Below are 26,500 nucleotides of genomic sequence, written 5' to 3'. Positions count from 1 at the left end.
TATAGGTGTGAATGCTGATATAGGTGTGAATGCTGATATATAGGTGTGAATGCTGATATATAGGTGTGAATGCTGATATATAGGTGTGAAAGCTGATATAGGTGTGAACGCTGATATAGGTGTGAACGCTGATATAGGTGTGAACGCTGATATAGGTGTGAACACTGATATAGGTGTGAATGCTGATATAGGTGTGAACGCTGATATAGGTGTGAATACTGATATATAGGTGTGAATGCTGATATATAGGTGTGAATGCTGATATAGGTGTGAACGCTGATATAGGTGTGAATGCTGATATATAGGTGTGAATGCTGATATAGGTGTGAACGCTGATATAGGTGTGAATGCTGATATATAGGTGTGAATGCTGATATATAGGTGTGAATGCTGATATAGGTGTGAACGCTGATATAGGTGTGAATGCTGATATATAGGTGTGAATGCTGATATAGGTGTGAACGCTGATATAGGTGTGAATGCTGATATATAGGTGTGAACGCTGATATAGGTGTGAATGCTGATATAGGTGTGAATGCTGATATAGGTGTGAATGCTGATATAGGTGTGAATGCTGATATATAGGTGTGAATGCTGATATAGGTGTGAATACTGATATAGGTGTGAACGCTGATATAGGTGTGAACGCTGATATAGGTGTGAATGCTGATATATAGGTGTGAACGCTGATATAGGTGTGAATGCTGATATAGGTGTGAATGCTGATATAGGTGTGAACGTTGATATAGGAATTGTTGTCGTTTTCGTTCTTGCTGTGAACGGGCTTTTATTCTGTGGCAGAAACAAGAAAGACGAGCGTCTGACTCCAGATGTTCAGTCCTCCTGCTGTCACATACAAGGTTTTTTGTTATGATAGTTTTGTGGAAATAAAGGTTATAGATATTTATCCTGTTTATGTGAGTATCTGTCAGTCGGTGTTGGGAACCAACCAACTAAAAGTGCTTACTTTACTACATTAGCTTGTCTGCAATTAAATAAATCAGTTCAATTCCTAAATTACTTATTTACCTGTATATTGCATTGCGTTTCCCTCCTAATACCTTTTTTGGGTCACACGTCTCGACCTACTGATGTAAATGGTTTGGAATGAACAATGATCTAAATGTCTGGTGCTCGTGACCCTGAATTGCTCTGATTATATATTTATATAGATATAGTGCAGTGAGGACATCATCAGGACGGTGAGCTCGCTCGGTCTTTGGCTCTTCAGGCCCTGAAGAGTCTCGTCTGACCTCTTTTCGTCTGCAGTTTGGATGTGTTTCGTCTCTGCTCTATATTCAGGGATCTCCGTGTTTGTGACCCGAATAGAGATATTTAATTCGTTTTTTTGTAGCAGCCTCTTTTATTAGATCATTTGTTCTGGACTAAACCTTCAAATTATTTCATTAATGGACATATTTTAAAAAGACTTGAAAATGTTAGATATTCTATCAATAGCAAACTGAAAGAGCTTATATAATTTCTAGGGCTGACTTCTAATAGTCGAGGATTCGACGATTCGATTCGGAGAGGTCTGATTCGACTATGAACCTCATAGTCGAATACATGGGCGTCAGTTTGGTTTGAAATGTGCTGGGGACAGAGACGCATTCGCATTTTCAGAAGGGCTGGGTACCATTTTTATTTTATTTTTTCAGGTCATGTTTTGAAAGACGATGTCCTGTAGCTTACTAATGTAAATAAATAAAAATGTATTCAAAAATCTGCTTCACATTTTCAGCAGGGCTGCGGAGCGGCTGTGAGTTGACTCCACACGGTTCTCATGTGCGTTAAAAGCTTTACATGGTTTAATGTACCTAAACAATGATTACCAAATTCCCCTCTCATGTTGCTCCACATAACCACTTAAAATGATAAAAAAAAATCGAACCCAGAGTCCAATTATTATGGACGTTATCTGATATTAAGCGTTTCTGCTTCACATTTTCAGCAGGGCTGCGGAGCGGCTGTGAGTTGACTCCACACGGTTCTCATGGGCGTGAAAAAGCTTTACGTGGTTTAATGTACCTAAACAACCATCACCAAATTTCTCTCTCATATTGCTCCTCATGTTTATGAAATGTTATGATATATGTGTGATATATATGTGTTTTTTAGCTCTTTTGTTTGAAATGGAAAAAATCTAGCTGCTATCTAAAAAAAAAAAGAAAAAAAAAAAGGTTCGACTATCAGTCGACTACGGCAGAATCTAACGAATCAGATTCGACTATGAAAATCCTTAGTCGAAAACAGCCCTAATAATTTCTATATTTTTTATGTTCTTGTAAGAAAAATATTGTTATTATTGAATGTAATTTTCTCTATTTAATAGAAATGCACGATAAATTTGCCCCTATATAAGTTAATTTTTAATGTTATCGGCCTGATAAGAAGATGTGTCTGATATATTAAAGCCGATAAATAATCTATTATTTCCTCCATCTGAGACACTTCAGATGCGCACTGTTCAACATCATGGTTTTGAATCGCTTTAAATATGATTGAAATCACTTCAAAAAAGGAAAATACTGTAAAGTGCAACATGTGCCGCGCAAGTCTGTCATATAAGCTACATAAAATCATAATAAGAACATGATAATTGTGTGTTTGGGACATTGCTATTAATTGTGAGACTTTTGTTTTTGTAATCAGGCTCTCAAAAATGACATAAAAATTTTGATTTAGATTTTTCAGCCAATATATCGGTTATCGGCTTTCTAATATAAATAATTATCGGTATCGGCCAAAATTTTCATATCGGTGCATAAAGTTTTATATTATCATGATTATTTAATTTTCTGCTACTCTGAGTTTATGACATTAGACATTTTATTTATTTATTTAATGCTGTTATGCTAAAAATTCCACCATCATCTACACAACCAATGTCTTAAAACTTGTGTATTTTTTATCTGTCAGACAAAATGTGAAACCTGCTCTTTTCCACGCAGTGTAAGTGCAGTCAGCTGTGGCTGTCAAGTTCAGTTCTAATTGATTACAAAATAATGATATGTTATTGGATTTGAACCCTGTACCGCTCGTCTTAAATATGACGAACTGAAGTAGTTAATGAGAGTTTGGACGTGCCTGTCGACGAATGCCAATCAGCAGTGAGAGAGTGACAACTTTCCTCTGGGATTTCACTTTTAATAAACCATTTTATGCGCCATTTAATAAATGTATTTCCCAGAGCGACCTACGGCTATTTGTAGCTCCAGCAAATAGAGATGTTCTGGTGGGATCATTATTTCTGCACAACCTCTAGTTGTTCTTGAACTTGTAACTTTTTTGTTACCAGCAAAGACTATAAAAGAGCATCTATTCTGCATCTTTAGTGTGTAGTGTTGCAGTTTGATCATGAAGAAGCTCCAGTTCTTCTCTATATCAGTGTCAGTGTTTCTGAACTCCTGAAACGCCTCCATTGTAGTCTTGAGTTTCTTCCGGGAACGAACACGTCACAATATTCCTCATTATAATAATTAATGCGCAGAATAAAGGGGCGGGGCCTGGTTGAGTTAGTTAGTAGTCTGTTAAACTGGCGGTTATGGTAAGGGGCGGGGCATTTCCCAAACACGCTCAAAGCGCTCGACCAATCACAACACACTGATCCAGTCGACCAATCAGAGCACAGTGTGCTTTTCAGAAGGAGGGGCTTCATAGAGACAGGAAGTAAACGTGTGTGTTTCCCGTACAACGCCGTAACTCGCTGCTTCACTACTATAGTACGATGCATCGTTGAAGAAATCAACTAGTAAGCTAGGCTAGCTAAACTGTATTGTCGCAAATTGGTCATTCAAACACGTTGGTTAATTATGTCATGCATGTGGAGTTATAACTTTTAATGAATCAGTTTGAGATCGAATTAAGGCTAAATTACCGACTATTTCTCATTTTGCTCAGTTATTTTGCTTTATTTCCAGATTCAATCATGAGCTCGTTCACACATGCGCACTCTTCAAAAACTATGCTTTAAATCTCTTGACAAACTAAAAGACGTAAATGACGTTTGTATGTATTCTAAATAAAAGATATAGGTTAGCTTGCTTATTTGGCTCAAGATCAGGATTAAGGATAAGAATATGAGGAAAATAATCAACATTCAAGCAGGAAAACCTGTTCTAGTATAGCCTGAAAACAACATCAAGACTTCGTAAAAGTGCATACTTTGGCCTCTTTTATCCATTTTGCTCTTGAAGAAACTGATGCAAAGTTAGTTCATAATCTTGTCTTTTGTCAATTACAGAGCGTAGTCTTTTATTGTCGTCATTAATTGCACAATTGAAGTCATTGTGCTGTTTAGTAGTTGTAGGAGGCGAGTTCTGCGTTCTGTTATGAAGCGCAAAATATATTGATGTGTAAAACATGTCAGATCTGTCATCCGTCTTTCAAACCCGTTCGACTTTCATTCTTCTGTCGAACACAAAAGGAGATGTTTTCTTTCTCTGAACTGTGTCTTCACGTTCTGTAAGTCATGAGGTTCAGCGCAGGTTTGTCGTACTGGTCTTGTTGTCTGAGAGGATTGTGATTGTAGTTAATGATTTATTCAGTGAATGGGAGATTACTGACACAGCTTCATTTTCAAATTCATAATGTCCCAAGAGGCAAATAGGAGAGTAGTTACATCCGATTAGTTGAATCAGGACACATGTCTCTTCCACAAGACCATGTATTTCAATGAGGCTCACATTTCACACCAAAATTAAAAGAAAAATATGATTTTGCCATTCAGGTTTTGCCACTTCTCATCTTCAGAGTGTCTAGATGTTGTAGACACTACACTAGAAGTCTCTTCTGCTCACCAAAGCTGCATTTATTTGATCAGAAATACAGTAAAAATAGTGAAATATTTTTCTAATGTAAAATAGCAGTTTTCTATGTGAATATACAGTAAAGTGTAATGTATTCCTGTGATCAAAGCTGAATGTTCAGCATCATTACTCCAGTCTTCAGTGTCACATGATCCTTCAGAAATCACTCTAATATGATGATTTATAATAATATTTCACAATATTACTGTATTTTTTGATCAAATAAATATAGACTTGATGAACATAAAGATACTTCTTTCAAAAACATTAGAAAAATCTGATTTTAAAATCTGAATAAATTACAGGAAGATGCTGCCAGCTTATAAAATAAATAAATAAATCAACGTTTTTGCATTAATAAGTGATTTTTCTGCAAAAAATATTTTCTTCTTCAGTATTTTGTTGTTTTCCATTAAAATATTGAAAAATTCTTAAAACAAGATGAATTAAGTCTTGTTTTCTGAATAAAAAACTAAAAAAAAACTAAATTAAAGGTGCTATATGTAACTTTTCCACTCTACTAAAGCATAAAAATACCATATGTTTGCATATATTGGGGAAACATTCTCGTTTCTCTGAAAAACACCAGTTATTTTACTTTGAAATGTGCTTTTCCAGGCTGGAATGTTTGTTATTGTTTTGGTCTGATACTTCACGTTGCCAATTTGCCTATTTTCATAGTCCATTGCGCTCGCTCCTGTTGCATGTCTCAAACTGGCGACCTGTGTGAGTGTCGAGTCTGAGGAGGCGGGAGAAACGTCGATCTCCCATATTTAGACTTGGACTGCAGTACTGATTTCCACCACTAGTCATTCTTACAGACTGCACCTTAAAGCAAGTTTGTGCTTAAAACAAAAACAAATAAATCAACGGAATTCAAAGGGACAACAAGGGGATTATTTTTCTGTTTAAATTTGTTTTAAGCACAAACTTGCTTAATTTTGTTTAAAGTATTTTTAGATATGTGAATTGGAAAGCAAGACTACTAAGTTAGTTTTTTTTTTTTTTTTTTGCTGTGCAATTCAGTAATTTTTGAGTAAAATGAAGCTCTGTCCATGTGTTTACGTCAAATCCTCCAGCAGTTTGTCGACGTCCTCGTGTTAGTGGTGAAGCCTCAGACGAGAGAGCGCCTCAGATCACACTGACCGGCCGTATAGTGACTGAAAACTGTGGAAAACGCTCTGATCACAATGAGTAAGTGTTTGAACATCGCTTTCACGTGTGGTTTCTCTCTGTTGGTTTCAGCAGACGAGCTCAGATTTATCCTCCGTCCGGCGGCGCGCTGGAAAATGCTGATTGATTTTCAGAGATTGCGTTTATTCATTATAATTAAATAGATACCAGCTCAGCCCAGAGCTCTTCTGAGATTAATGTCAGGTGTTAATGGATTAAAAACCCCTATAGATCAGTTTACAGCACTAATCTCACTGCGGCCTTCTGGTTTACACCATTCCTTCACCAGATTACGCTCAGATATCAACAGATCCTGTGAGGAAGAACAAGTCGCTGAGTATTATTATTATTATTAATGTTGGAAACAGTTGTACTTGTGCCGCTTCATATATTTCTGGAAACCGTGACACATTTTATATTTAAGGATTCTTTGATGAAAAGAAAGTGTAAAACAACAGCATTTATTTGAAACGGAATCTTTTGTTACATTGTATCTCTGGATCAATTTAATGCATCCTTGCTGAATAAAAGTGTACATTTCTTTCAAAATAATGATAAATCTTACAGACCCCAAAGTTTTGAACCGGAGTTTAGTTTTTTGTTAAAGCACTTTCAGTCATTTAGTTTGTTATTTGAGTCTTAATGTTGTCTAAATCACTTTTCCTTTCAGTGAAAGTCACCGAGTTTACTTTGCAATATTGGATTCGTCTTAATTCATCATGTTCAGTGTGCAAGAGTAGGGTTAGATGTATCGTAATATGAAGTATTACTGTATGACTGTAATCAGACATCATCGAGTGTTTCCTTGAGTGTTTTTATTCCTCTGCTTTCGGAGTGATCTGCGGTCGGGATCGTGTCTGCGTGTGTTTTTCCCGGGAAGCGCAGCAGGAATGGGAATCGGAGTCGGTTTGTGCGGGTAACTTTCGCCCGATCGCTTTGTAAAGCGCATAATCAATACTTCAGCTGGCGACATAATAGATCAAACGAGGGATGTTTTAATTGGCACTCCAGCACAGAGACATGCATATTCATCAGAGCTCAATCAGCCCATTATACGCTGTGTTAGAGACTAATGTTCTCTGATGAACAGGTACGTGTGTGTGAGAGTGTGTGTGAGAGTGTGTGTGTGTGTGTGTGTGTGTGTGTGTGTGTGTGTGTGTGTGTGTGTGTGTGTGAGAGAGTGTGTGTGTGTGTGTGTGTGTGTGTGTGTGTGTGTGTGTGTGTGTGATAGAGTGAGTGTGTGTGATAGATTGAGTGTGTGTGTGTGTGTGTGTCTGTGTGTGAGTGAGTGAGTGAGTGAGTGAGTGTGTGTGTGTGTGTGTGTGTGTGTGTGTGTGTGTGTGTGTGTGTGTGTGTGTGTGATAGAGTGAGTGATTGATTGTGAATGAGTGAGTGAGTGAGTGAGTGAGTGAGTGAGTGAGAGTGTGTGTGTAAATGTGAGTGTGTGAGAGTGTGTTTGAGTGTGTGAGTGAGAGTGTGTGAGTGAGTGTGTGAGAGTGAGTGTGTTTGAGTGTGAGTGAGTATGTGTGAGAGTGAGAGAGTGTGTGTGTGTGTGTGTGTGTGTGTGTGTGTAAGAGAGAGTGAGCGTGTGTGAGAGTGTGTTTGAGTGAGAGTGTGTTTGAGTGTGAGTGAGTGTGTGTGATAGAGTGAGTGTGTGTGTTTGTGTGTGTGATAGAGTGAGTGTGTGATATAGTGAGAGAGTGTGTGTGATAGACTGAGTGTATGATAGAGTGAGTGTGTGTGTGTGTGTGTGTGTGTGTGTGTGTGTGTGATAGAGTGAGTGTGTGTGATAGAGTGAGTGTATGATAGAGTGAGTGTGTGTGTGTGTGTGTGTGTGTGTGTGTGTGTGTGTGTGTGTGTGTGTGATAGAGTGAGTGTGTGATAGTGAGTGTGTGTGTGTGTGTGTGTGTGTGTGTGTGTGTCTGTGTGTGAGTGAGTGAGTGAGTGAGTGAGTGAGTGAGTGAGTGTGTGTGTGTGTGTGTGTGTGTGTGTGTGTGTGTGTGTGTGTGTGTGTGTGTGTGTGTGTGTGTGTGTGTGTGTGTGTGATAGAGTGAGTGATTGAGTGTGAGTGAGTGAGTGAGTGAGTGAGTGAGTGAGTGAGTGAGTGAGAGTGTGTGTGTAAATGTGAGTGTGTGAGAGTGTGTTTGAGTGTGTGAGTGAGAGTGTGTGAGTGAGTGTGTGAGAGTGAGTGTGTGTGTGAGAGTGAGCGTGTGTGAGAGTGTGTTTGAGTGAGAGTGTGTTTGAGTGTGAGTGAGTATGTGTGAGAGTGAGAGAGTGTGTGTGTGTGTGTGTGTGTGTGTGTAAGAGAGAGTGAGCGTGTGTGAGAGTGTGTTTGAGTGAGAGTGTGTTTGAGTGTGAGTGAGTGTGTGTGAGAGTGAGAGAGTGAGAGAGTGTGTGTGTGTGTGTGTAAGAGAGAGTGAGCGTGTGTGAGAGTGTGTTTGAGTGAGAGTGTGTGTGTGTGTGTGTGTGTGTGAGAGTGAGTGAGTGAGTGAGTGAGTGAGTGAGTGAGTGAGTGTGTGTGAGAGTGAGTGAGTGAGAGTGTGTTTGAGTGAGAGAGAGTGTGTGTGAGTGTGTGTGTGTGTGTGTGTGTGTGTGTGTAAGAGAGAGTGAGTGTGTGTGAGAGTGTGTGTGTGTGTGTGTGTGTGTGAGTGAGTGAGAGTGTGTGAGAGAGTGTGTTTGAGTGAGAGAGAGTGAGTGAGAGTGTGTGTGAGAGTGTGTTTGAGTGAGAGAGAGAGTGTGTGTGAGAGAGTGTGTGTGTGTGTGTGTGTGTGTGTGTGTGTGTGTGTGTGTGTGTAAGAGAGAGTGAGTGTGTGTGTGTGTAATAGAGTGAGTGAGTGTATATATGTGTGTGTGGGAGAGACTCTGCTGAGTCACTGCTGTTTATAATGCTGGTGTTTGAGGCTGAAACTTAAGTTATAGAAACACACACACACGCGCACACACACACACACACACACACACACACACACACACACACACACACACGAGTATTGTGTGTGTGATTACTGTGGTGGGACTGTGGGCCTCGTCTTCTGTTCTGACATTTGCATTTCTCTTAATTCTCTCAGTGGATTACCCAGCATGCATCACGCTGTGCCATCAAGAATACAGAGAAAGAGAGAAAATTAAAAGTATGAAATAATGAACGTGTCAGAAATCAGAGCGATCTAATAACCCGTGATCTGCAGATCTGTGATGATGTAATGATCAGCACGCTTGGGTTTGTTTCAGTGTTCAGGCGTGTGTACTTCACAGGCATCCTAATAACTCATCAATAATCACTCATAAATCAGCGAGACGCTGGAACACACCCGTCAGAGAGATGATCCACCGCCAGACGCGATGCAGATCTTCAATCATCCGCTGAAGAGGAGATTTATCATTAATAAACACTCAGTCGTGACGATGGATTAATGCATCCAGTTGCTGAATTGTTTATTACACTAATATGAACTATTACTTGGTACAAGTCATATTTATTTTATGTATTATTAAGGATACACATTGAGTCAAGTCAAGTGTATTTGTATAGCGCTTTTCACAACACAGATTGTATCAAAGCAGCTTCACAGTATTAAATTAAAATAATACAACAAGGTTTGTTTCTGATGGAATTTATTGATTGATAAAATTAAAATTAAATATCCCCAAATATCCCCAACTGAGCAAGCCAAAGGCAACGGTGGCAAGGACCCGAAAAGCTCCATCAGGAGACCTAATGGAGAAACCTTGGGAGAACCCAGGCTCACATTGTTTCAAAGCAGCTTTGCAGAAAACATGATGTTAATGTTTTTAATATCTTAATGTCTTATAGTTTATTTTGTTATTTTCATTTATTTATGACAGGCTCTCGACCAACCCTAACCTCTTTTCCTCACCATATTTAGTTTTTCGTTTGTACAAGTTCTAATAACTGCTATGAAGTTGTGTAGGTTTCCAATTGGTGTTATTCAATATGATTATTAATAAATATTCTTTTGTTTTACATTGTAGCGGTTCGCCACAGGCTGGGAAATAATATAGTGTCCATTTTTGCATTGGCATCGAACCCATAACGTTGGGGTTGCATTGTGTTTGAACTCGTCTGTGGTGTTTAACGTGTGTGTGTGTGTGTGTGTGTGTGTGTGTGTGTGTTTGAGCCTGAAGGCACGTGCCACACCTCACACTCACCTCACTTAAAAATAGAAATGCATCCTGTTGCCCTTGACAACCCTTGTCAATCAGAAAGCATCTCTCTGTGTGTGTGTGTGTGTGTGTGTGTGTGTGTGTGAGTGTGTGTGTGTGTGTGTGTGTGTGTGTGTGTGTGTGTGTGTGAGAGAGTGTGTGTTTGTGTGTGTGTGTGTGTGTGTGTGTGTGTGTGTGTGTGTGTGTGTGTGTGTGTGTGTGTGTGTGTGTGTGTGTGTGTGTGTGTGTGTGTGTGTGTGTGTGTGTGTGTGTGTGTGTGTGTGTGTGTGTGTGTGTGTGAGAGAGTGTGTGTTTGTGTGTGTGTTTGTGTGTGTGTGTGTGTGTGTGTGTGTGTGTGTGTGTGTGTGCAAACATATGCTGGCCATTTAACATCCACACAGAAAAGAAAAAAGACTGAAGCCTGTTCTAGGATCATTACGACGTGTTGAATTGTGACATTTATTCCTTCATTAGCACATCTAATGAGCGTGATCACATGACGTTTGGGTCGATCGCTGATGTTTCCAGCTGGACTGTGTTTCACAGTGAGTGTGTGTGTGTGTGTGTGTTCCACCTGTGAGATCAGAGCTGCACTAATGAAGTGATATTATGTTAATGGATAGTTTTGAATGGTAATTATTACACCAGTGAACTAAAGACCCCAGTGTTTCTCCATAATATCCACAGACGCAGCTCAGGTCCTGTTAGGGGAGGAGAGCAGTTAATGAGTGTGTGTGCGTGTGTGTGTGCGTGAGTGTGTGTGAGCGAGTTTGCGTGTATATCAAAATATTAGAGTGTGTGTGTTTCTGCCTCTGCTTCTGTGAGATGTTTATAAAACTCCGATCTGAATACCAGACGAGGTCTGCGTTCTGCTGCACACTGACCTAGAGGACCTGAAGGAGAACAGCATGAGCTCGCTGCTGAGAAACAAACACAGTCAGATCTAATCATGTTCTTCATTAACAGCATTAAAGTCAACATTCATAACGGAAGAAAAACAGCTCAATAATCCCATTCTCATAAAGACAAATTACATATTTTTAATGAGAATAGTGTGAAATACATTTTCATACGCAGAATAAAGGGGCGGGGCCTGGTTGAGTTAGTAGTGTGTTGAAACACACACACACACACACACACACACACACACACACACACACACACACACACACACACACACACACACACTTGTTTGTGTGTGAGCAGTTAAAACAGTGAGACATGTCCTCAGATTATTGACATTGCTGCTATATCTGCATGTGTGTGTGTCACACACCTGTGGCTTTAACGAGGCTCTGATTGGTCGAGGCACGTTTAACGCAGGATTTGAGTGTGACAGAGTAAGATCACACACATCTGATGATGCATTTACGGTACATTTAGCACATGCCATTGTAGGAGTCAACAGCCGTACATTAATCTTCCTGTTATTGCATATAATTCATCATTAATGATGTTTTCTGCGTAATCTTTAAACAGCTTTCATGGTCGCCTGACTTTTCGGAAGCCAATAAGTTCAACAGCTTTACAGAAAATCATGATGTTAATATTTATTACATCTTTATATCTTCATAGTCGCATTAGAGCTGCACGATAATAGTTCAATTTTGAGATGATATAAACAATCAAGCCGTAGAGATTTGATGTATAGTGGATGAAGGTGGACAGTTCATGCATTCCTCAGAACTCAACCCATTTATTTAACGTGTGTTTTTTGCTTTTTAAACACATGCAACAACATACATTGTGCTATTAAAAATCCCTGAACGAGTGAGAGTGTAAATGCGGATTATTCTGGGATGCTTTCTGTTCGTCATCAGACTGTATCATCATTTTAATATCCCTGAGGAAACACTGTCGCGGAAACACGTTTTTAAGCTTTTTTACTTTAACTCTTTATTGATGCTTTTCAATCTGAGAGTTACAAAAAGAAAGACAATACAGTATTTGTTTCAACATATTAACCAAGAAATCCAGAAATTGAACAAAAGCATAATCTTTTTAAGTCTTGGACTGACATTTGCTGTTTATAAAGTGTGAGTTCTGTCTCAGGATGTTGGAGTGTGTTTTCTTCTCTCTGTTCACAGCCGTGAGCCTCATAATGATGTTCAATCGTCTGTGTATAGGTTTAGTTTAGGTGTCAAATTACATGAATAGTGGAGAGCTGATCGTCTGTATGCTGATTGGTCAAGCGTTTGATGTCTTGAATATCGATCCGTTTCCTCAGAAGAGAAAAGGTTAAAGTGGTTTCTTCAGTCACTTCTTGGCTTGAGTGTGAGTTTGTGTGAGAGCCAATCAAACGGCTCCGTTAGGCAGAGTGCCAGCCAATCAGAGCGTCACACCTGCTCCTGGCTTAACTCCGCCCCCTGGAGTCTCTCAACATCCCAAATGTCATTTTGCTTTGAAAGATTAAGAAGGATTTTCAGGTGTCAGAGTTTAAACAACCAAACAAATCCCTGGAAAGCTCCATCATCCCACATCACCGAGAGTTGAGGAAAATACGGTTGAAAGCTTCTGAATAAAGATGGACACAATAACTTTACAATTTAAATAATATATAATTTTCATTTATTTAGATAAAAAAATTTATGCAAAAATGGCTTTGAAGTCCCCCTGTAGTCAATAATTTTATCCCTTAAAACTCACCTTTGATCACCAAAATTACATATTTAAATGTTTTTTCCTTAAAAAAATTCTTTATGCCTTAAAATATCTTGAATGTAACTCGACACCCTTGCCTCATTTAGTAAGCATGGTTCTATGAATATGCAAATGAGCCCCGCCTCCACTCACTCACTCAGCTCAGAGATCCTCTGGTTGACGATCACACGTTGATCTGATTGGTAACAAGGTAGTTTGTGACGTCAGAAACACCAGCGATTTCAAAGCGTGTTTTTGAGACTGTCTTTGGTTCACTGCAGTTTTAAGGAGGAAATACTCAGCAATGCTGTCGACTTATGAATTTACACATGGTTTGTCTTAAAGCGTATTAAAAACACCATATAGACACATAAACAACATTAAAAGCTGGACTTTCACCACAGTGTAATTTAAATATTGTAATTAAAGTATTACTCTCCTTAATACAGTGCAGTCGCCCTGTCCCATGTGCAGAAAAACACCCCCAAAGCATGATGCTACCACCCCCATGCTTCACAGTAGGGATGGTGTTCTTGGGATGGTACTCATCATTCTTCTTCCTCCAAACACGTTTAGTGGAATTATGACCAAAAAGTTCTATTTTGGTCTCATCTGACCACATGACTTTCTCCCATGACTCCTCTGGATCATCCAAATGGTCATTGGCAAACTTAAGACGGGCCTTGACATGTGCTGGTTTAAGCAGGGGAACCTTCCGTGCCATGCATGATTTCAAACCATGACGTCTTAGTGTATTACCAACAGTGACCTTGGAAACGGTGGTCCCAGCTCTTTTCAGGTCATTGACCAGCTCCTCCCGTGTAGTTCTGGGCTGATTTCTCACCTTTCTTAGGATCATTGAGACCCCACGAGGTGAGATCTTGCATGGAGCCCCAGTCCGAGGGAGATTGACAGTCATGTTTAGCTTCTTCCATTTTCTAATGATTGCTCCAACAGTGGATCTTTTTTCACCAAGCTGCTTGGCATTTTCCCCGTAGCCCTTTCCAGCCTTGTGGAGGTGTACAATTTTGTCTCTAGTATCTTTGGACAGCTCTTTGGTCTTGGCCATGTTAGTAGTTGGATTCTTACTGATTGTATGGTGTGGACAGGTGTCTTTATGCAGCTAACGACCTCAAACAGGGGCATCTAATTTAGGATAATAAATGGAGTGGACATTTTAAAGGCTGACTAACAGGTCTTTGAGGGTCAGAATTCTAGCTGATAGACAGGTGTTCAAATACTTATTTGCAGCTGTATCATACAAATAAATAGTTAAAAAAATCATATATTGTGATTTCTGGATTTTTTTTTAGATTATGTCTCTCACAGTGGACATGCACCTACGATGACAATTTCAGACCCCTCCATGATTTCCAAGTGGGAGAACTTGCAAAATAGCAGGGTGTTCAAATACTTATTTTCCTCACTGTATATAGCGGGTTAAGAGGGAGTGTGTGCAGTCACGAGTGAAGAGTAATTGTGAGTACAACAGTGTGTTTAATCACACAGAAATTAAGCGTAATTACACGGAATAGGAGGCTAATTATGAAGCATGTAATTACTGTGATTGTTCCAAACGTCAGCTGATATCTCTCTCTCTCCCTCTCTCTCTCTCTCTCTCTCTCTCTCTCTCTCTCTCTCTCTCTCTCTCTCTCTCTCTCTCAGATGGAAGATGTCATCGCTCGCATGCAGGATGAAAAGAACGGGATTCCCATCCGGACCGTCAAGAGCTTTTTGTCCAAGATCCCCAGTGTGTTTTCAGGTGTGTTCAGATGATCATTCCTCGAGCGTCATCTTAATTATACAAAACAGCATTTATTCTTTATATATATATATATATATACACACATACATATCAGTGGCGAGTGGTGACTTCTTTAACCGGGTATGCTGGGTGATGCGAAATGCACATGTGCAACAAGACCACAACACTTATTAAACCTTAGTTAATGCTAAAAACGTAATCTTATTGTAAAGTGTTACAATTTCATATGAATCCAAAGAGTCATGTTTAAAGAAGATGGCCATCTTTAAATATCTGCAAAGGCCCAAGCATTAAAATAAATGTATATTCTCTCACTTTATTTGCTTCTATATTAGAACACTTGATGATTATCTAATTAAAATAGTAATAAATGAGACTCCTGAGAGTGACAGAAACCTCTTAATAGTCCTCAAGACTCGCGGTTAGCTTCTGTTTGCGGAGACGTGCTGAGAGATTCCTGAGGAGACGCGAACGCTAATGAGGAAATCGTCCCACAATCCAAACACTGATCCCAAAATATCCCGAGGACCGACAGGAGCTGCTCAGATGAGGACAAACAGAGAGCAGAGCCATCAAACACACACACTTCAAACACATCACACACACACACACACACACGGGCTTTGAAGAGAGGTCACTGACGGGCCGTTAGCATGAGCAAAGAGACGCGGATCTGTCAGACTTCTGCTTGAAAGAGATTCGCTTTATGTTTTGGCATTTACATTGAGCCCTGAGAGATTCCTGAGAGATATTTAAAGTCCCCGTGAACCGGAAGTTGCAAACAACTTTTCTCCAGTTTGCGACGTATTTCCAAGTGAAAGGGAACATTGAACAGAGGGCAGGGTTTGACTTTAGCGCTCCTCCTCTCCATCTCTCGCTCATTGCAGACTGAGGGTTTGAGGAGTGGTTTAGCATTTTCAACCCAAGCCGTCAAACTGACGTCATCAGAGAAGGAACGCCATCCCAGACCGGAAGTAACTTTTCAGATTTTGATTTAAGATTACCACGTAGTGCTGGGCGGTTTACCGGTTCATACCGAATACCGGTGTTTATTTTTGTTACGATATGAATTTTTAATAAACCGCAATACCGGTGTATGTCGCTTTAATCGGAACGCGGCGCTGCGCGACACAGTCTCACCCCTCATTTACAACACACGTCTGCGGCGCGTTACGGCTGCGACAAGGTTTTATTCCGTCCTCCACGCGGTGCATCAAAATAGACCAGGCGCCTATATTTAGCGAAGCGGCGCGGAGAGCCGCTTCTGGGAAGCTTCGATCTGAAACACAAGCATTGACTAGAATGGGCACGAGACGTGTGGGTGAGAGTCTTTTTTCTCGCGGCGCGCGTGTTTTTATACTGTATTAACGTATCTGAAGTGAACTGACGGTCTTTAGAAAAGTTTCTTTGGTATTACGATTGAATCTTTCTTTATCTTTCCTGATAAAGCAGTGTTTATGAGCGTTGCTGCTTTGTGTACAGCCGTTACCGGGGAAACCACTGTTTCTGCCGCTCCTAAAGCGCGTCCTGCTGACACCTCTTTGTAAACAGCCTTGCAAACCTGTATTATTAATATTAGTGTGGATTTTTTCTATAATATTCACTCATGACAATAAAATAGGGCATTATAAGTAAATCTACTGCAGTATTTCCTCTCTCACTCAGTAGAAAATGTGGTTAACACCAAGGCCGTAACCAGGGTTTGAAAATTAGTGAGGTCCGAGGTGAGGTGCAGGGCCGGATTAAGAATTCAGAGGCCCCTGGGCACAATCAATGTCTTGTAGGCCCCCCCTTAGGCAGGCCTAATGTATAGTTTGTCCAAGGACATTTTAATTTTGCATTAAGAGTTTTAGTTTACTGACTTAAAAGGAACTTTGTTGTACTATGCTGGAGTAAAGTTCATAAATGATAGATCTTTCCCATATAGGATTTTGTAAAACTATGTTGGGTAAACCTCTGTCCCTCTAGGGGGGTTCGGGGGCATGCTCCCCCGCAAGAAAATTTTGTACATTTTAAGGTTAAATGCATCAATCTGGTGCTCTTTGAGAGCTCAAAATTAAGAGCTTCAACGGGCTTCAACCCATGAACTGTGCACAAATAAAAAACATTGACTTGTACCTGGACATTAAAGGGGGCTCAAACATATTTTTTAGTTATGATATGGAGTTTCAGTCTACATTACATTATAACTGGTGTTTTAGTATGCCAAACAATTAGTATAATAATATAATAATGATTTCTATAATTATTCCTATGACATAAAATCCATATAGCCTAATAAATGAAAATGAATATTTCAAAAGTATATTTTACATTACACTATAGGAAAATTACAATACTTTTGTCCTAATGTCTTCACTTGCAAGAAATAAACCCTTTGATCGCGTGAGCAAAGTGCGCACTTTTCTTTAAATCACGCAGCACAAACATAATGCCTATATAGGATACTTAAAGTCTTGTGCTGTTTTATAAAGCACAAAACCATATCACGGTTTCGATATTAGTTCGTTGGCAAAATATAACGCTAGAGACCTTTATGTTAGGCTATACATTTTACATCTCATGTGTATTGGGAAAAGGGAGAAGAGGGAGAAGAGCGAGTTCGGCAAAAGGCGGATTCGAACTCGAGTCGAACGCGTCAAAAGCTACTTAGTTTCAAGCACCTCACGCACGCCCAACGACCCGTGCAACTGTAGCTATTTAGTTGTGGGTGCCTTTTTTGCTAAAAAGACAGGCACTTAGTGCAAATTATACGCGCCATTATCGGAAATGTAAAAGAAAAAAAAGTTTATTGGCACTTTTTGGTCATTTCATGACTTTCAAATTGACATCAACTACGATGCTGTTGCATCATGCTTGTAGTTTCTTTTGCGCTTTATTTATAAATTATAATAAAGTGACATAAAGCGCTCTGCCGCATTTTTTACAGTCTATGCTCACAACACGCTCTCAAGCCCCGTTCACTGATCTACCTTCTCGCAGCGACATAAATTGCAAACACACATATGACGCGGTTTAAACGGCTAATTAATCATTCAGAGAGCTTGAAATTTTATTTTTGAATATAAAAAAATGACCGAGGTCCGGACCTCGGTGACCTCATAGCTGGCTACGGCCATGGTTAACACCCATCATGCTTGAAAAAAAAAAAAAAAAACGGTAAAAACCGTGAAACCGGTATAATTTAGAAAAAAACCGTGATGTTGATTTTTGGTCAAACCGCCCAGCACTATTACCACGGCAAACTATTTTTTTCTGTGTATTAACTTGCACGGATTAATTGTTCACCACAAGACTAGTAATATGCACTAACAAAGTAAATAGGGTCAGTTTTGATTTCATGTCGACTTTATAGGAAGCGTTCCCTCGGGTCATTTTGACCCGGAAAATATTTAGAATTTTTTTTAAGGGGTCCAAGACCCCAGGACTTTTCTCACACTTTCTCACACCACAAATACACACACACACACACACACACACACACACACACACACACACAAAAATTGAATGGATTTGAGGAGTTTTATCGTTAAAATTTAAAAAAGTAAAAAATCTGTTCCCTCGTGGGTCAATTTGACCCCATTAGAAATTACTAATAATCAAACTAAATCAAAAAATGCTAAAACTTTACCAAAAAAATGATTTTATAATGTCTACATGATTTTATAATGTCTACATGTCTACATGCACACTGAATGAACTGACTTTAGGACCCAGCGGAACAGCTGATTTGCTCCATAGAGCTATAAGGCCATAGAGTCATGAAATATCATGATATATTATTACTTGTTTTCCATAAGAGGTCGGCAGAGACTCCCAATGTAAATTATTTTGAGCTGAATTAAAAGGGTTATGCATGAAATTGTGAGTTATTTTAAATTTAAGTTGAAAGAATGTGAGGAATGTGCTTAAAATACTATTTATTTATTGAACAAATCTAGTAATTTAAAGGTAAATAAAATAAAAAATAACAAAAAATCTTCAAAAAATTGCATTAAAAATAGAAAAAATATTATCAAAATGAAATAAAATAAGTAGGGTTTTTTTTAAGTATAATTTAAAGGCTTCGGGTTATTTTGTTACAGAATGCGAGGCAAGGATCAGAATCCTGAAAATCAGAAGATCAGAATCCTGTCATCATTTACTTACTCTCATGTCGTTTCCAAAACCGTCCAGCAGCTCTTCTTCATGACCAGCGCTCCTCAAACATTGAAACACTGAAACATTGAAACACTGAAACACTCAAACATTGAAACAGTGAAACACTCAAACATTGAAACAGTGAAACACTCAAACATTGAAACACTCAAACATTGAAACACTCAAACATTGAAACACTCAAACATTGAAACACTCAAACATTGAAACACTCGAACATTGAAACACTCAAACATTGAAACACTCGAACATTGAAACACTCGAACATTGAAACACTCGAACATTGAAACACTCAAACATTGAAACACTCGAACATTGAAACACTCAAACATTGAAACACTCAAACACTGAAACACTGAAACACTCGAACATTGAAACACTCAAACATTGAAACATTGAAACACTCAAACATTGAAACATTGAAACACTCAAACATTGAAACACTCAAACATTGAAACACTGAAACACTCAAACACTGAAACAAGTAGTTTTTTCCGTCATGAACCCTGAGTTTTTGTTTCGGGAGAGTCGGCGCTCAGGGTGTATTTGTACATTAATGCATTTTATCCGTTGCATTCGAGCTTCATCAGTTCTTCAGTTTTTCTGTTCATCAGTTCTTCAGTTCTTCTGTTCATCAGTTCTTCAGTTCTTCAGTTCTTCAGTTCTTCTGTTCATCAGTTCTTCAGTTCTTGCTTTCCCTGGGAATCACAGCTAGCAGTGATTAAAGTCTCAACGACCCACAGGCTTTTATTTTATTAATGCATTAAGTAGGACCCACAGAACTGATGCATCATGGGAGAACAGCACTGAGATGATGAAGATGAGGATGATGAAAGTTGTGTGTGAGAGACGGAGGAGCAGTTCAGATCCTCCTCTGCTGTTTCTGCTGTTATGTAATCGAGTGTCTTATATAAGCATCTTCAATAAATGACATTCTGAAATGTAGAAGCACTTCAAACACTCGTGGTTCTCTAGAGCAGAGCGTAACAGAAACACTCGAAGCGCTCGCTCGCTCGCTCGCTCGCTCGCTCTGTTTGTAAACACACGTGTTTCTGAAATAAACATACAGACCACAACAAACACACACTCATTCACACACACAGACACACTCTCTCTCTCTCTCTCTCACACACACACACACACACACACACACACACACACACACACACACACACACACACACTCTCTCTCTCTCTCTCACACACACACACACACACACACACACACACACACACACACACACACACACACACACTCTCTCTCTCTCTCTCACACACACACACACACACACACACACACACACACACACACACACACACACACACACTCTCTCTCTCTCACACACACACACACACACACACACACACACACACACACACACACACACACACACACTCTCACACACACACACACACACACACACACACACACACACACACACACTCTCTCTCTCTCTCTCTCCTTCTCACACACACACACACACACACACACACACACACACATACACACACACTCTCTCACACACACACACACACACACACACACACACACACACACACACACACACACACTCTCTCTCTCTCTCTCTCTCTCTCTCTCTCTCTCTCTCACACACACACACACACACACACTCTCTCTCTCTCTCTCTCTCTCTCTCTCACACACACACACACACACACACACACTCTCTCTTTCTCCTTCTCACACACACTCTCACACACTCACAATTTTACACAAACAGTAACACACTCTCTCTCACACAAGCTCACATACACACATACTGTATGTGACTCTTACACACACACACGTACTGTATGTGACTCACACACACTCTCACACACACAAACACACAAGCAGTATTATGTTGTGCTGTCAACACAGAAACCAATCAAAGTGCCTCTCAATGTGACATTGTCTCAGCTACAGTGAAATCTTCAATGCTTTGTGTCCAAACACACACACACATACCAACCACACACACACACCAAACCCTCCAAAGACTTAGCAAATCCACAAAAAGAACAGCAAACACAGTTAATGCTCAGAGACGAAGATGGCGGAGTGTGTGTGAAGTGAGAAGTGAGAAGTAGGGCGAGTGAGAGAGTGTGTGAGTGAGTGAGATCCATACGGACCCGCTGATCAGAGTGATAATTAAAACAGGATAAATTTAGCTGCTGGGAACAGCTGGTGTTGCTGCTCGTGTGTGTGTGTGTGTGTGTGTGTGTGTGTGTGTGTGTGTGTGTGTGTGTGTGAGAAACGGAGAGAGACCAGAAACAAACACTGTCACAGAATATTTGCTCCATTCATCACAAGAGTTTCCGTTACACGTCTGTGACATTCAACTTTTATTTTTAATGACATAAAAGTCCTCTTTCTCTCCTTTCCTGCATTTCTCTAGTTTCTCTAGAGTTTATACTTCAGTTCCTTCATTGTGTGTTATAATAGTGAATTATGAATATTGTGTCTCTTCAGATAGAAAGTGTCTCAGTGGCGAATCTGCTGTTTGGTTGTTTTCAGAGATTAAAACAATTCATTAAAACAATTATGTTAAGTTGGACGAGCTGCTCTTTTTAACTAATGGATCTTCAGTTTTATTGTGATTATATACACTGCTGTTCAAAAATGTTGTAATCACGATTTTATTTGAAAGAAATTGATACTTTTATTCAGCAAGGATGCATTAAATTGATCAAAAGATACAATGTAACAAAAGATTCTATTTCAAATAAATGAAATACTTTCTTTTCATCAAAGAATCCTGAAAAATAAAATTCAACTTAAAATGACAAAATGCTGAAATTGAGGATTAAAAAAAAAAATTATGAGAATAAAATGTGAAATTGAGTCAAAATTATGAGAATAAATAGTACAAATTATGAAATTAGTCAAAATTATGACATGCCAAGTCGAAACTCACTTAAGTTATAATTATAATGAGATAAGTCAAAATTATGACATGAAAAGTTGAAATGAACATAATTAGTTTAAATTATGAATTAAAAAGTTTTAATTACGAGATTTAATTGTCATAACTGTGACTGTATGTCATAATTTAAATTTTTTATGTCACAATTATGATTTATCAAAGCGTGATTTTGTCCTTATGTGTTGGAAATGGTCTTCCGTAGATAAACTCTGAAGTTTCTCGTAATCACTGGAGCAAAACTCAGAGTTGCATGTTTACTTCCTTCACTTCTGACCTTTTCCTCTCAGAATTCTCAGAATAAACTTGCAATTGCACGAAATAAAGTCAGAATTATTGTGAGATAAATACTCCCAATAACCTTTTTTACTTTTTATTCCATGGCACAAACGAGCGTCCACACATTCTCAGGTCAGGAACAGGAGCGCAAGTGTCTGGAGTCGGTTTGGGTCTCAGCTGAGATCTTGTTCTACTTCCTCTGTGTGATCTGGATCTGGATCTGATGTTTGCAGTGCGAGTCCTTCGCTGTCAGAACATGTTCTCTGTCCAGAATCAGTGTTTCGGTTAGAGCCAGGATGCTCTTATTTCTCCTGTCCCTGAGGACGCTCCTTCAGACTCGGAGTCTCTCTGGGTTTTCCTGCAAGCCTCTGCAAGACAGAATCTCTGGCTTTAACACGCGCTCGCACCGGCTGACCCCGAAACCTACTTTCCCTGCGTCCCGTTCCCTGAGCTAACGAGACATCGTTACCTGAATGTCCTGTAACACACAGCTTCTCAAACAACACCAGGAGGATGAATGAATGAATGTATGAATGAATGAATGAATGAATGAATGAATGAATGCAAAGGTTCTTTCGGAGACGCATAATGTCTTTTCATGCACTAAAGAGCTCCAATCTGTGTCTGGCACCTGGTTTATTTTTTATTTTTATTTTGAATTGAGTGTTCATCAGAGGGGTTCAAGACCCCTAGGATACAAACACAAAAAATATTTTTTAATGAATTTGAGGAGTTTTGTGAAAAAAAGAAAAAAGGAACGGATTCGTTTCAATTCAATTTGACCCCCTCAGGAATGCATGAAAAGTGAGGAATGCTTCAGTACACAAAGAAAAACCTAAAAATGCTCAAAATTCAAACTAAAAATGCTAAAACTTGAACTAAAAATGTATTTTATAAAGTTTACATGTGTATCTGAATGCATAGTGAAGTGAACTGACTTTAGGACCCTGCGGAAACAGCTCATTTGCTCCATATAGAGCTATAAGGGCATCTAGAGTCATGAAATATCATCTTATATGATTTGTTTCCCACAAGAGGTCTGCAAAGACTCCCAATGTAAGATATTTTGAGCTGAATTAAAAGGTTTATGCATGAAATTGTGAGTTATTTTGAATTTAAGTTGAAAAAATGTGCTTAAATTACTATTGATTTATTATTTATTGAGCAAATCTAGTAATTCAAATACCAGGAAGATGAATAAACGAATGCACAGGTTCTGTTTCATGCACTAAAGAGCCTCATTCTGTGTCTGGCTCCTGTTTTTCAGGCTCTGATATCGTGCAGTGGATGCAGAAGAACCTGAACATTGAAGATCAAGGTACAGTAGCTCTTTTCCTCTGTCCTGCGCGAGCTCACGAGAGACGCACCAATCACACGCTGTCTCCTCAAACCCGGTTAGCGCGTTAAACTCATTAGCGCTGGCAGATTGTTCAGACCATTTGTCGTTATTCAATTAGGCCGAAGGTGACGCAGTAAATAAAGGCTTGAGGAGGAAATCAAGCACTGGCATTCACATCCACCGAGACGCATCGATCTGAGCTCGATTAGTCTAGCCTGACGCGGCCTTCATGAAATCAGCCACTGTTCGACACACACAGGAGATGTGGAAGTTCACGCCACTTCTAATATGCTTTAAGACGAACCATGTGTAAGTTCATAAGTCGACAGCATTGCTGAGTATTTCCTCCTTAAAACTGCAGTGAACCAAAGACAGTCTCAAAAACACGCTTTGAAATCGCTGGTGTTTCTGACGTCACAAACTACCTTGTAACCAATCAGATCAACGTGTGATCGTCAACCAGTGGATCTCTGAGCTGAGTGAGTGAGTGGAGGCGGGGCTCATTTGCATATTCATAGAACCGCGCATACTAAATGAGGCAAGGGTGTCGAGTTACATTCAAGATATTTTAAGGCATGAAGAATTGTTTTCGTTTAAAAAACTTTTAAATTTGTAATTTTGGTGATGAAAGATGAGTTTAAGGGAAAGAGACTCGAGTAGATAAACACCAGATCAAGGGCCTTAAACCATTTAAAATGAGACAAGCATTAAAATAAGCTAAAACAATTGGGAAAAAAAATTATATGTAGAAAAATATTTTTAAAGAACTTTAAAAGAGTTTATTTAAATATTTGATTTGATTTTTCATTAAAATATATTTATTTTATATTTATTTTAGGGCCGTGAAACGAATAATCACATCCACAGTTAAAGTTTGTGTTTACATAATATATGTGTGTGTGTACTGTGTATAATTATTTTGTATATATAAATACACACACATATATGCATGAATAGATATTGTTCTTAATTGTTCTTAAAAAAAATTCTTAAATATATACACGCATGTGTGTGTATTTATATATACAAAACAATTATACACAGTACACACACATATATTATGTAAACACAAACTTTTATCTTGGATGTGATTAATCGTTGCTCATCACTAATATATTTTTTATTTTATATTAAGATATTTTCACCTCAACACACGTTTTTGTTGCTGTCTTTGAAGAGCCAGGATTCTCAAAGGAAAACCAGGATTTTAAAAGTGTGATTTCTAGACCTGGAAAAGCCACATTTCTGATGTTTTTCTGTGGCACTCGAGGAGATGCTTGTTTTTCAGTGTGTGTGTGTGTGTGTGTGTGTGTGTGTGTGTGTGTGTGTGTGTGTGTGTGTGTGTTGCAGTGGAGGCTCTTCATCTGGGAACACTGATGGCCGCTCACGGTTATTTCTTCCCCATATCGGATCACGTCCTCATCCTGAAGGACGACGGGACCTTCTACCGGTTTCAGGTGAGTTTCTCTCGCGTGATTGGCCGAGAACCTCATGTGACCCTCTGAAGACCTAAACGGTTGGTCTGTACATGATATGATGCAGATCATTTCATTATAATGTTTTTACTGTGTCTCTCATGTTGATGAATGTGTGTCAGAATATGACCATGATGAAACTTGATGTCATTCATATTCTGATTCATATTCATGAATATTCATATAAATGGTCAACGGTAATGAGCAGGTTTGGCTATTGCAGTGATTGCTCTCAGATCTCAGTTCTACACACAGATGTGTTTGAGATGTTCACATCATGTGCTTGTTTGGTGAATCATGTGATTCATATTCAGATCATATGTTTGTCTTCACTGTGTGAGTCTGAGATGATGATTGAGTTCATGAGTGTTTTCTGTTGATCAGACGCCGTACTTCTGGCCTTCAAACTGCTGGGAGCCGGAAAACACTGACTATGGTAAGAACACACACACACACACACACACACACACACACACACACACACACACACACACACACACACACACACACACACACACACACACACACACACACACACACACACACACACACACACTCTGATGGTCCTGCATGATCTCTGCTGATGTTCTTGAGCTGATGTCCTGAAACATGAGGAAGTGTTGGACAACATCAGAACAATCGATCAACAAACTCTACATGATGTTCAACTCTGTATCACACACTCACACACACTCCTGTCACACACACTCCTGTCACACACACTCTCCTGTCACACACACTCCTGTCACACACACTCCTGTCACACACACTCTCCTGTCACACACACTCCTGTCACACACACTCCTGTCACACACACTCTCCTGTCACACACACTCCTGTCACACACACTCCTTTCACACACACACTCTTGTCACACACACACACACACACACACACACACACACACACACACACACACACACACACACACACACACTCCTGTCACACACACACTCCTGTCACACACACTCCTGTCACACACACACTCCTGTCACACACACACTCCTGTCAGACACACACACACACACACACACACACACACACACACACACACACACACACACACAGACACACTCCTGTCACACACACTCTCCTGTCACACACACTCCTGTCACACACACTCCTTTCACACACACTCTCCTGTCACACACACTCCTGTCACACACACTCCTTTCACACACACTCTCCTGTCACACACACACTCCTGTCACACACACACTCCTGTCACACACACACTCCTGTCACACACACACTCCTGTCACACACACACACACACACACACACACACACACACACACACACACACACACACACACACACACACACACACACACACACACACACACACACACACACACACACACACACACACACACACACTCCTGTCACACACCTGTCACACACACACTCCTGTCACACACACACTCCTGTCATACACACTCCTGTCACACACCTGTCACACACACACACACACACACACACACACACACACACACACACACACACACACACACACACACACACACACACACACACACACACACTCCTGTCACACACCTGTCACACACACACTCCTGTCACACACACACTCCTGTCATACACACTCCTGTCACACACCTGTCACACACACACACACACACACACACACACACACACACACACACACACACACACACACACACACACACACTCCTGTCTCTCACACACACACACACACACACACACACACACACACACACACACACACACACACACACACACACACACACTCCTGTC

At 39.7% G+C, this 26,500-nt stretch overlaps 1 protein-coding gene across 2 annotated transcripts in view; it reads left to right on the top strand.

The window, feature by feature from the left end:
- The window catches only part of rgs7b (regulator of G protein signaling 7b), a gene marked incomplete at its 3' end in the record, with an annotated part of 52,315 nt that overhangs the window by 8,724 nt on the left and 17,091 nt on the right, over positions 1-26,500 (top strand). For both annotated transcript variants that reach the window (XM_081392875.1, XM_081392876.1), the window contains exons 3-6: positions 14,451-14,547; positions 23,178-23,228; positions 24,600-24,706; positions 25,109-25,160. In XM_081392875.1, coding sequence (XP_081249001.1) covers positions 14,451-14,547; positions 23,178-23,228; positions 24,600-24,706; positions 25,109-25,160 — 307 coding nt within the window. The remainder of the gene's footprint in view (positions 1-14,450; positions 14,548-23,177; positions 23,229-24,599; positions 24,707-25,108; positions 25,161-26,500) is intronic.

Source organism: Scardinius erythrophthalmus (assembly GCF_964197995.2).
Source record: "Scardinius erythrophthalmus genome assembly, chromosome: 18".
In the NCBI taxonomy this organism is placed as follows: domain Eukaryota; kingdom Metazoa; phylum Chordata; class Actinopteri; order Cypriniformes; family Leuciscidae; genus Scardinius; species Scardinius erythrophthalmus.
Note: the sequence above shows the minus strand (reverse complement) of the source record. Positions and strands in the feature narration are given on the sequence as shown.